This window comes from Natator depressus, chromosome 7 (genome assembly GCF_965152275.1).
Source record: "Natator depressus isolate rNatDep1 chromosome 7, rNatDep2.hap1, whole genome shotgun sequence".
In the NCBI taxonomy this organism is placed as follows: Eukaryota; Metazoa; Chordata; order Testudines; family Cheloniidae; genus Natator; species Natator depressus.
The window spans coordinates 14,280,275-14,292,449 of NC_134240.1; the positions used below are offsets into that span (position 1 = coordinate 14,280,275).

The following is a 12,175-nucleotide window of genomic DNA, read 5'->3' on the forward strand; positions in this document are numbered from 1 at the left end:
AAGTTAACTCTGATGTTTGCATCACAAAATCAGGTAGTTAAATGGGTGGGGATGAATATTTGCAGTTGAAAATCATTCCAGGTCCACAATTGCAAGCACAAGCGTTTGTATCTACAAAAATGGATGCGGAATGGAGGCCACAGAAAAAATATAGCCCTGTATCTGCTTTTGCTGTGGGGGCATCTTGTATGTACATCAGGGTCAATTGGGGCACAAAAATGACTCAATATAATTTCCTGAACCAGCCTTTCAGTATTGTTAATCAAAGTAAATTCCTCCGGAATCAACCAATCAAAAGTGATACCTTTATGCATTTGGGTGGAGTTTAGTAAAAACTGTGGTCTATTATTCTTCCTATTTGCACGGGGGAAGGAAGGGGAGGTGTTCCTAACATTGTTAAATACCTGAGGCCATAGAATGGCTGGCCTCAAATTTATAGCTACTGCATAAATCCCCTGACCCACACAAAGGATGCTAAAACTTTAGTGAACCTTTTACCTAACCCTGTTGTGTCTTATCTGATTACTGTACATCAACAGCAAAGGCAACATTCTGTCCATTTTCAATAGTGTTGAACTTGACCCTTTGTGCTTGGCATTGCTTTCCTTTGTCTTAGCTGCTTGCTTGAAGCATCTGGTAATTGAACATAAACCCCTGCACTTGATCATTCATGCTTGAACCTGAAATTACCTTGTCATCCACACTGGCTTTCATTAAAAATCTAACAATGACGATACACAGTATCGGAAGTCAGCACCTTGTGTGCTGAAATGGCCTTGGCCTATACGGCATCCTTCTTTCCAGCTCAGAACAAAATCTTCTTCATTGCATTCTCCAGCAGCCACTTTGGCCATTCTGTGCCAGAGCTCCTCGGGCTCTCTAACTCAGGCATTGCCTCCAAGTCTATTGCTAATATGTGGGTACCAAATGGTACCAAGGAGCTTGAAGAAAATGTACATGAGTTACCTGAGCAAAGACTCACTTTCTTTCTTCCAGGTAAAGAGCCAGACCAGGTTTGTTCTCCCTCCATGAGCTAGCTTCAATTCTTATGTATGTAAAACACAGGAGTTAACTGTCCCACTCTGTTTGGCACTGGTGAGGCCTCAGCTGGAGTACAGTGTCCAGTCTACTCTAAGAAACACGGGTACAAACTGGAGAGTTTTAAGAGGCAAAATACAAGCTGTCTAACTATAAGGGTAATTAAGAACAGCAATAGGCTTCCAGGGAAAGCTGTGGAATCCCCGACACTGCAGGTTTTAAAGAACAGCTTAGACAAACACCTGTCAGGGATGGTCTAGGTATACTTGGTCCTGCCTCAGCACAGGAGGCTGGACTTGATGACCTCTCAAGGTCCTTTCTGGCCTTTCATTTTGTGATAATAGTCTAGTCTCCTGAAGTTTATAATACTTTGATCTAAGTTTGGATATTGGGTTTAGTGTGTGGATGCTGGGTGGTGTTGATGGCATGTGATATGTAGAAGGTCAGGCTAGATGATCTCGTGGTCCTTTCTGGTCTAACCTCTGACTCTATGAAGCATTTTGGGGATCTGGGTCTTAAAATATACTTATACGGTGCTAAGCATAATGCTATTCTTCTGGAGATGTTTAATAACAGCGGGGAGCAGAGAGAGACCAGACTCCTTATGAACCCTGTCTGTGCCATTCTTTACATCAGTCCAATGGGGCTGTATGACGAAAGCATGTGATCAAGTGCAGCGTTGTTCTCAAACTGTGGGTCGGGACCTGTTTTAATGGGGTTGCCAGGGCTGGCTTAGACTTGCTGGGGCCCGGGGCCAAAGCCCGAACCCCACCATCTATGGCTGAAGCCCAAGCCCCGCCTCCCAGGGTCAAAGCCCAAGGGCTTCAGCCCTGGGCAGTGGGGCTCATGTTATAGGTCCCCTTCCTGGGGCTGAAGCTGCTGGGGTTTGGCTTTGCCCATCCCCTCCTCCCCCCGCCCCCTACCCCACCCAGGACAGTGGGGCTTGTGCTTTGCTTTTGCCACCCACCCACCCACCTAGTGCAGTGAGGACTCAGGTGGGCTCAGGCTTCGGTTCCCCATTCCTGGGGTCATGTAGTGATTTTTGTTGTCCGAACGGGGTCGCAGTACAATGAAGTTTGAGAACCCCTGATCTAGTGATTACAATATAGGAAGGGGGGCCATGGCTCCTGGGTTGTTTTTTTGTTGAGCACTTCCAGTGACTTGTGTAACCTTGAGAAAGTCATTTTGGCAAAAAATGTAAACGTAGGGACTTGAAGCTAAGCATTTACATCTGTATTTAGGCATCTAAATAAGCTGTCTGGTGCTCGAGGTGCTAAAGCAATGGAAATGGTAGGTGCCCATTGTTATGATGGGGGACGTTTGTACAATGCACCCCACATACAGAGGAGAGAGAGAGAGTCCCCACCCTGAAGAGTTTATAGTCCAAATAGACAAGGGTGGGGAAAGGGAAGTGCTATTATCCCCATTTTACAGATGTGGAACTGAGGCACACAGAGACTGATTTGTCCAAGTGTTGCAGGGAGTTTGTAACAAAGCCAAGAAGTGAACCCCCAGCTCACAGGTCCCAGTCCTGTGTCAATATCACAAGGCTTGTCTTCTTCAGCCCAGTACCTCTGAAAATCAGATCACTTGTTTAGATGACTAAATACATATTTCGGTCCCTAACTTTAGAGACCCACATATGAAAACATTGGCCCTACGTCTCTTTGGGACCAATCATTTGAGATGCTCAACTCCCACTGAATCACAACTTCTTTTGTTCGTCTCAAGTCCTGAGCATGTTGCAAACAGTATTCAGCCTTCTGGAGTTTAAAATACTCTATCCTCCCACCTCATTCAGGACTTAGGATGCTTCATCCTTTGTTTGCTAAGCACTTTGATGTCCTTGAATGAAAGACATTATGGTTATTAACATTATAGCATTCCCATCCCTTCACAGTCTAAGCACACAACATTGCCAGGTTGGAAGTGAACACACTTGAAATGGGACCCTGTGTGGCGGTGCAATGCAATGGACCAGCAAACCAGCCTAGCTCTAGTTAGAAATCCCCAATTCATTTGAAGTCTTTTTGGTCACTAGGGATAAACTGTTATTCACTGTGGTGTCATTCATTACTCTGTTGTTGCTCACTCGTTTCATTCAGCAGCTGACACTCTCACATTGGGCATTGACTTTAAAACAATGCATCCGTCTCTGACTGTCTGCCTCTGATTTATTTATGTTGCTTATTTTGTGCCACAGCAGATTGTGTCCCACTGTGTCATGTATTCTAGATCAACGTGACACAACACAGCACTGCGTGATCTACAACAAGCAAATATGGCAATATGGAGCTGTTTATTCTCAACAAACAATCCCTCCTAATGGACACAGAATCAATTAAAAAAAATCAGGGCAAGCTGGTTTCTTTTCAAATTGGATAATTTGTTCCCCTCAAATATCGGTGATATATACAGCTGGGCGGTTTGTAACTATAAAATGTGTAGCAACTTCCCGAAATGAGACATGAAAACCAAATAGTGCAAACAGCCAGAGAAGATTTTCTTCTGGTAGAATACAAGTGACAAAAGCAACAGTTACAGCAGGCACATTGATGACAAATGCTACCCACATCTTCTCACTTTGAAGGTTAACAGGTAAACTCTTGCTAAAAATATAGTCCAACATAAGCAAACTAAACTAATGAGAAATACAGCAGATTCTGGTAGCCTGCAATCAACAGTAAAACGAAGAGAAACAATGCAGATCAAAAGATAGGTCAGGAAAGCTTGAATACTCTCTGAGGGTTCTTTTGTATGTATTATGGGCCAGATCCTTTGCTGGTGTCAATTGGCATAACTTCACTGAAATCAATGGAATAGTGCTGATTTACACTAGTTGAGGATCTGGCCCTGTAAGCATATTCTCTTCTCAAAAGATCTAAGCTTTCAAAACATAAATGATCTCTCAGATATAGTTGACATGCAAAGAAATATTGTATGTAAAATAGGAAAATGAAGTTTCCTTGACATGATAAGCACTAAAACTGTGGTCCTGAAAATTGCTGACTTGAGGGGAAGAAAAGAAAAAAGCAGCTTTCCTCTTCTACTAAGCTTTCAGTGACACCTACAGACAAGAGTGTTAACTACTCATTGACCGTATTTGTAGCAGTGAGTCAGATCAAACTGTAAATCTCATCATTTACTCCCTGTCCTCTCAATACTTATCTAGGAAAGCCTTTTTATTAATTATGGTTGAACTCCATCCCTCTGCAATGGGAATTGAACTCTTTCATTGTACGCCAAGGCTGCATTTGGCCCTATGTATATTAATCTATGATATATACTTACATATATGCATACAAAACATGCTATTTCACTCAGTTGCCCTTTTTTCTTAATCTGTCATTAGTTCCTTTTCACAACTGGAAAGTGGGGAGGTTTTTTTAGCCATTTGGTGTTTGAAGAAAATAAAAACCTCTAGAGAAACTGAACATTACCTTTTTCAATTTAATATGCAGCTGTATTTCCAATAGTATCCGTGCAGTAATGCTAGCTGAACTTTCTCAGAACTCCCATTCAACAACTTTGATTGCTCTTATGTTTAAAGCCATACCAAAGTGCACAAGAAGGCTTCCAAAAGCAAATGTTCACTTGAATCGCAAATAAAAAAACCTTTCCGTTTGACCACTTTTTAAAAACAATTAGCTGCCCTTGGAAATCTTCCTCTGTGTAAAGGTTACTTAACAAAGATAGCTGAGGAAAATAATCTGTAGTTAGGAGAACATCATGGTGGAAAAACAAAAAAACCCCGCTCTGCTGTAGTATATAGGTAAATGGTTCATTCGTCTTTCTTGTATAGTAGCTAAGAGCAATAGAGAATGAATAACTAAATAGTTATTTCATAGCAAATTTTGACTAGCTCATAAAAATCCTTGTTGTAGCTAACTTTGAAATATGGAGGCTAACCAGAACAAATTTGTTGTCATTGACACACTCTCTTTGATTAAATAGGTGCTTCAAACTATGACTTTTAACAATGCAAATCAAATAACTTTGATTACCATTTGGCCTCATATTGCCAAGGTCTGCCACTTGACTGTCCTCAACTGGCTTGTGCATAACACTTTCCATTTGCTGCTGCAACTAGGACTATTAAATAGAACTTTTTTTTACTTCTCCAGTCTTTGAACACAGATTGGTAACCATTCTCCCCAGAGTGATTTGTAAATTGCATCACAGAGGGCTCACATTCATGCTAAATATGACTAGGGTCAAAGTCTTGCCTGTATTCCACTCAGGTGTGATTTGTCATCAGGCTGTATCAGCCGTTCAGTGAAAAACTGTATGTTAAAATATAACATCACTGTGCTTCTCGACACTAAGGGATTAGGAACCTGAGGCAAGGGCACCTGTAGCTCCTATCGATTTCCACTGGGATTATGTTTAGCATCTCTGAAAGCGTGTGTGTGTGTGTGTATATCAGCAACCAGTCCGTGCCCTTCCCTTCCCTTTTGTAGTGATGACCTCTTGCATTTTTGCAGGATGTCACAGGGAAGTGCAGACTAGACTCAGCAAAAACTAGCCACTAATACTTGTGTAGGGCCCAATCCTGCAAGATAAATTGTAGGACTCTAGTAGAAGCTGAAGGTGATCAGGACAAAAGCTGGGTGGGCAAAAGAGATTTTTCAGTTTGTTAAAAGAACAGGAGTACTTGTGGCACCTTAGAGATTAACAAATTTATTAGAGCATAAGCTTTTGTGGGCTACAGCCCACTTCATTGGATGTTAGCAATTCCAAAAAGTTAAAAAAAGAAAACAAAAACAGTTCAGGTCCACTGAAATATTTTGTTTTGATAAAACAAACATTTTATTTTGATTTTGAGCATTTTAAACCTTTTAGATTTTTTTAAATAAAATTACTGGAAATTTTGAAATGAAAATATGTTTCTAACTGAAAAACTAATCATTTTAACTGGCCATTTCAACATTTTTGGAAAATTTTATTGACTTTTTTCCAAAATAAGAAAATTCAGCAAAATCAACACAAATTCAAGAAATATTTTGGTGTCACCAAATCTGCATTTTTTAAACTAAGTAAAAAGGTTAGTGCAAAAAAAATTTGCCCAACTCTGCTCATAAACTTGTAGGAGACACTCATTTCTTCTCAGGATCACACCCTTAAACATTTTATAGGATTTTTGGAGAGGGCTGAGGGAGTTCCTGTCTAAACGATTATTGTAATCCTGATAGGATTTTATTGTAGCATTAATGATGTGTTAGGACATGTAGAGCCTTTGATAGGTGGGTTTTTTATCATTATTATTATTTGAAATTATTCGGTGGATGGGTGGACAGAAATGGTAAATTAGGATTTCCTTTGAAATGCTAAGTGCCCTCAATTTCCATTAACTTTACTTCACAGGATCAGGCCCACAGGGAATTTTGCATGAGTGTAGCAACACCAATGTAACCCTCACTGGTACAAACCCTAGAGTAACATGCTTGATTGCTGTAAAGAGTAGCTTGAATCATGTCTGTCTTAATCCATTCCAGGGGGTTGGGTGGAAACCAATGTACTCAATCCTTTAGACTCTGAACCTCTAGCTAACATATAACATTTATAATGAAACACAATAGTCAGTACAGATGTTGTAGGCTTACTTATGGTAACACTACACCTGAGTTGAGAGGCACCATACTGTATTTCCTTACCTGTTCTGCTAATTTTCCTGCTACACATTGTGGAAATCTGTATTACCCAAGTCTTCTATTCTTTGTATTTATGTAGTTAGTGAACCAACAACAGTCCAACTTCATTCTAAAGTCCATAGGGTTTGAAAGCATGCCTAACAAAGTCAGTGGGATTCTTTTTCTCTTGACTTCAGTGGGGTTTGAATCAAGCCCTAAATGCCCAGGTTTTAAACGTTTACCTTTGGATTAGATACATCATGTAGGAGATGCCTAAACAATAATTTTATCATCCTACTGCGGGAGGCCAACCCAGTTATCCCAGCAATCTGCCAAGCTACAGTGCTCTCAGACCCTATTAGATTGGGCTCCTCAGGTGAGTTAGGTGGCCAGATGCCTATTTTCCCCAGCTTGTGAATCACTTTGGGGCATAGGCAGATGAGCACCCAGACACCCACAGTAGGGCAGCAATGTGCATGCTCAGAGACAGAAGCAAAAACAATTTGGGAACATTTACTGCAAAAACTTAGGTGCCGAGTGAGTTTAGGCGTCTACAGGGTTTCAGTGGAAGTTTTGTGCATCCCAGCCCCTGAAACTGGGACTTAGATGCCTAAAACAGACAGATGCATAACTTCTTTTGTACATTCAGGTCCTTGTCCCCTGGCCTTGTCTTTTAACAAGTTGTAAAATGTTCAGCAGTGTTTATGCATAACGTTTGCGTCAATGCCATGATGATAAATATTCCTTAATATCATTACATTAGTGATTATTTAGTCTTTGACAATTAGGTATATGGTGGAATATTTGCTTTGTTGTATCTCTGGAAATGCCTCTTGGATTCTGTTACCTAAGTATTGAAACATCTGATATCTTAAGACAGAATGAGAAATCCTTCATAAAGAGCTGTTTGGGAGGAAGAGTCACTGCTATTTTAAAGCCAAAATAATTTTTTTAGCTTCAAAGGCATGTAAATCAAGGGCGGGTTGAGAGGAAGTATCTGTTGAGAGCAGTATAAGCTTTGAAATTTTAATAATGGTAAAATTCATCCTTGTGCAAGGAGCCAGCATACGGCTTATGCATCACTTAAACTCTCCCATTTAAGAGGAATGTGGTGCATAGACCTTGTGTGGGCCCTCTTCAAAACAAAGAATTTCACCCAAAATGAATGGACTTAAGAGCATCAGAATTTGGAAGATGGTAAACAGATGTACCAAACAAATACACAGTTTGTGATAAGAGCCATGAATAAAGGAGATTCTGAATGTATTTAGTTTAATTTTAGTATGTTCTTGCTTCACTTTGATTGCTGCTGCTTTAGCACTCTGGATGATTCAGGCAAGAAGTGCATGTTAGTCCATGAATGAATGGTATCAAGGTAGTGCTCCGTTTGGGGAATACTCGCAACTTTTTTTGATAACGCTCGTGAACCAATACATTCGCTGATAAACCTTGCAGCATGTATTCCCAGATAAAAGGAAAGTGATCAACTGACAATGGTTATAATAAAGGGAGGATAAACAGGTTCTGATGAAATATTCTCTGATCTTTGGCCCCTCCCCTAAATTTGAACCAAGCCTTTCAAATTTGATACCCCTTCTCCCCGCCCCCTCTCCACATCTGGTCATTACCTTTTTATTTTCATACACTTCTCCCTACACTTCCAGGGTGCAGATGGAAGCAGACATCCTGAAAGATTTGCAGGTGGTATTTTCAACTCAGCTGAAAACAGAGGGCTCAAGGGCCTGTTCTTACAAAATTCCCAGCCCACTTTTACAAACTTAATAGTTCAATTGTTCCTTTAAGCATCCTCCTAACTCTTAAGTTCTTCTCCTAATTGAACCTCTTAACTTTTTAAAAGTTCACTCACCAGTAAAGAGGTTGCAACAAGCTGCCTAGTGTTGTAATCAGCTCTTGAAATCTGTGTATTTCTAAAGGAGAAGGGAGTCATTCTTCTTTTTTGTATTCTCTGTTTGTTGTATACAGATCCAACACGGGTTGTGGTACCACCTTCCAGCACAGATGTCACTGTTGGAGAAAGTATTGTCCTGCCTTGCCAGGTATCTCATGATCACTCGCTAGATATTATGTTTACTTGGTCGTTTAATGGACACCTGATAGACTTTGAGAAAGACGGGGATCACTTTGAAAGAGTTGGAGGGGTAAGTATTAATATTAACTACCCCCAAAAGCCATGCATATGTTATACTGAGACACAGTAATGACCATGGATAACTGAGAAAAGGACTGTCTACACAGAATCAAACTTAAAGGGAAAGATAAAGTAGTGATATATCCCTGCTAATAGTGAGAACTGTATCTTGCGTTTTACTGACTATTAAGCAAAGCATTAAATAGGTACTGTATCCCAGTTTGTAGTAATTCATATATAGCCCAATATGACTGGTATTTCTCAAGGTCTATTTTTCTGTGGATTCTTGAGGGACATATTTTATGCCAATAAATCCCACTAATGCTAAAGAGCCCTACAATACATTGGCAATTCCCTTTGCGTAGAATAGATTTCTTAATCTGCCCCAAGGTGAATAAATTGCTTAGCGTTCTCCTCCTTGCTGAAACAGCAAAGTATAAATTGAATGTAATTGTAAAACTCTATATTCACATAAAAAGTAGAAAGAATTTGGGGAACACACTTTTCTGGAGCTCTGTAACCTGTTTGATTAGTCTTTGTCATTGTCAGTATATTTCTGTGCCCTCATAAATCAATGTTTGCTCACCCTTGTGCCAGTTTACATCTGCAAAATAAGTATCCCCCTCTCCTGCAAACTACAACAGTGTTGCCTCTGGGATCAGGTTTTCTTTCAATGTTTTACCATCTGATTTTTCTGTTGTTGTGATATGGCTGGCTGGTATTAGCACCACTTAATACTACTTTGTTTATCTGAAATCTAAACTGTGACACCAGATAATGCAAATATTTTCAATGACCAAAGAATATGATACTCGTAGGTTAGAAAGATTGTGTCCATGAAAACATGGTATTGAGTAAAAGAGCAGGTTTGATAAGAGTTTTTTAACCATTTTGTTCACATTCAAAATGTAAAGTATCTCATTACAGAATAGACTATGGGATTAGGAAAGCATCCATAAAAATTCTCTCTGCCTTATGAGTTACATTATTTCATTTCAAATTCAAATTGAATTGACCCCACACCTTTCACCTCTAGGTCACTAGTCAAATGCAGCTCCCAAAGTTGTTACTTTCTGATCACTGCCTAGCAGCCTGTGTGAAATGTATCCATTTTCTTCTAGAGTTGTTTGGAGCACATCAGAAAACAACTGCCATAATCGGCACTAATTAACACTTTTGTTAGCAGCCCCCATGGAGAGTCTTCAAGCTAAATGGGCATAGGGCATGAACCACCCTCTCCTGTCTGCTGAGGCGTGGTAAATTGGTGTGACAGTGTGGGGAAGTTTGCCCAACTGCTATCTGTGCCAAACCTCTTCTGTCTGTCAGTAGAAGGCTTCTGTCTCCATGGCTGTGAATCTAGTACCCTTGTGGCCATTAAACTCACTGAAAAGACCTCCATGCCTTAACCTTATCATTTTCTTTTGTTTTTAAAACAAAAGACGTTGGGCCCATTCCTGGTCCCATTGAAATCAATGGGAATTTTCACATTTAGTTGAATGGAATCAAGATTTGGCCATTTTTATAGTATTAACGGGTCATACTGTCTTTTCTCTTCAAGGATCCACTGCATGGCAGACAGTGCAGCAGGAAGAACACCATGAGGCAGCCAATCTTTCTGCATGGTACCTTGTCTGTGACAGTATGTTTGAGGTTTAACTTAATAGATGTAGGTTGGTATTTTCAAAGGAACCTAAAGGAGTTAATGCATCCATTCAATGGAAGTCGGGTGCTGTTTAGGGATGGGCCCTTTTGAAGATCCCAGCTGCAGAGAATATAATAATTGTCAAAGTCACTAAGTTGAAGTCATTTCTCAAAGGCTAAAGCCGTAAATATACTTTTGCAGTCAAGGTCCTCTGTATGAAGATGACAACCTCATGGTGCTTTTGGTATTCCTGCAGTGGTCACAAGCAGGTTTCCTCATGGGCCCTGTAGGAAAGAAAAGTGCTTACTACTTCAGTACAAAGTCCTAGAGTTGCCTTTGAAAAGAAAACAAGGGAGCAAGGCAGGAATAGAGTCCATTTCATTAATCACATCAGTACTTGGCCTCTCTACTGAGATTATTGACATAGGTATCTCATTTGAAAGAGGATTTAGTAATGTGAATCCACACCCAATTAGAATGAGATCTCATTATATGTGGACTCATGAACAGCCATCCTGAGGTAATAACTTTCAGTCACTAGTGAGGATCAAACTGTTGACCTAGAGGTGAAAAGAGCCCCTGAGTCATCCAATGCACCTTAACATCTAAGTTCTTAACAGTCATTGAGGCAATCTAAGGCACTGTTGTCAGTAGTTTGAAATATGAATAATACACTCGCTGCTTTAATGTGTTTTCACCTGTAATTGTTTTAATTTTCACACTTTTTTGTAATACCAACCATCTCTGGAAGTCCTTACAGATTGGGTGCTATAAAATGTATGTGATTAAGTCAGGGCCGTCCCTAGGGAGGTGCAGGGCCTGGGGCGGAAGTGACAAATCCATCACTTTCGGGACTGACCCATCACTTCCGGGACTGACCGCACTGGCCCACGGGGCCCCCCAAAGCATGGGCGCCCGGAGTGGTCGCCCCGATTCACCATACCCCAGGGACAGCCCTGGATTAAGTCATTATAAAGGAGGTTTAAAATAGGAATAACAGATCCATGATTCTCTCCCAACAACCAACCAAACTTTTGGATGTTATTATTCTGATTGAAAAGAATTGATAACACAGATGAAAAGTTTTCACCCCTTAAATTTTCAGAGGGGTAGAGCATGGGTTGAGTTGTTGTGTGTGACTTCTTTTGAGGTCATTTGGACCCACAGGACCAAAATCCCTCGCAGTTCACTGAAAATATAAGGTTTAGGTTCACTCGTGTTTCATTTGAATAAAAAATTTGAGAACTGGGTTGTGTGCAGTATTTCATACAGAGATGGAATCCATCTATGCTATTTTTCACATTTCCTATTTCATCTAGTTGTACCCACTCCATTTTGTGCGGGTCTGTTGAGGGTTTAATCTAACCTAGTTGCAACAGAAAAAAAATATTTAATTTCATTTTTTCCCCTTGTCTGCTTGCATTCAATGTAGCTAACAGAAAAGATGGAAGAAACCAAATATGTATTCACTAGAAATAGTGGAGGGAAAGAAAAAGGTTTCCACATGTGGCTTTCATGGACATTTCACAAAGTTAGAGCCTCTTCTAGACTTTAAACAGAGTAATGGTCTCCATTTACATTTGTCAGATGTGAAATTTAGTGCTGCAGGGAAAAGCAAATGCAATTTATGAGCCTTGTTGTTATCATTTTGAGGGGTGGTGAACAAAATGAATTTGAAGATGCAACGTATCACTCAAAGATCTGCATTCTAGGGTA

The 12,175-nt window shown here is 40.3% G+C and overlaps 1 protein-coding gene across 7 annotated transcripts in view; it reads left to right on the forward strand.

The window, feature by feature from the left end:
• The window catches only part of CNTN4 (contactin 4), a 632,904-nt gene that overhangs the window by 594,214 nt on the left and 26,515 nt on the right, over positions 1–12,175 (forward strand). For all 7 annotated transcript variants that reach the window (XM_074957521.1, XM_074957515.1, XM_074957517.1 and 4 more), the window contains one exon: positions 8,652–8,827. In XM_074957521.1, the coding sequence (XP_074813622.1) occupies positions 8,652–8,827 (176 nt within the window). The remainder of the gene's footprint in view (positions 1–8,651; positions 8,828–12,175) is intronic.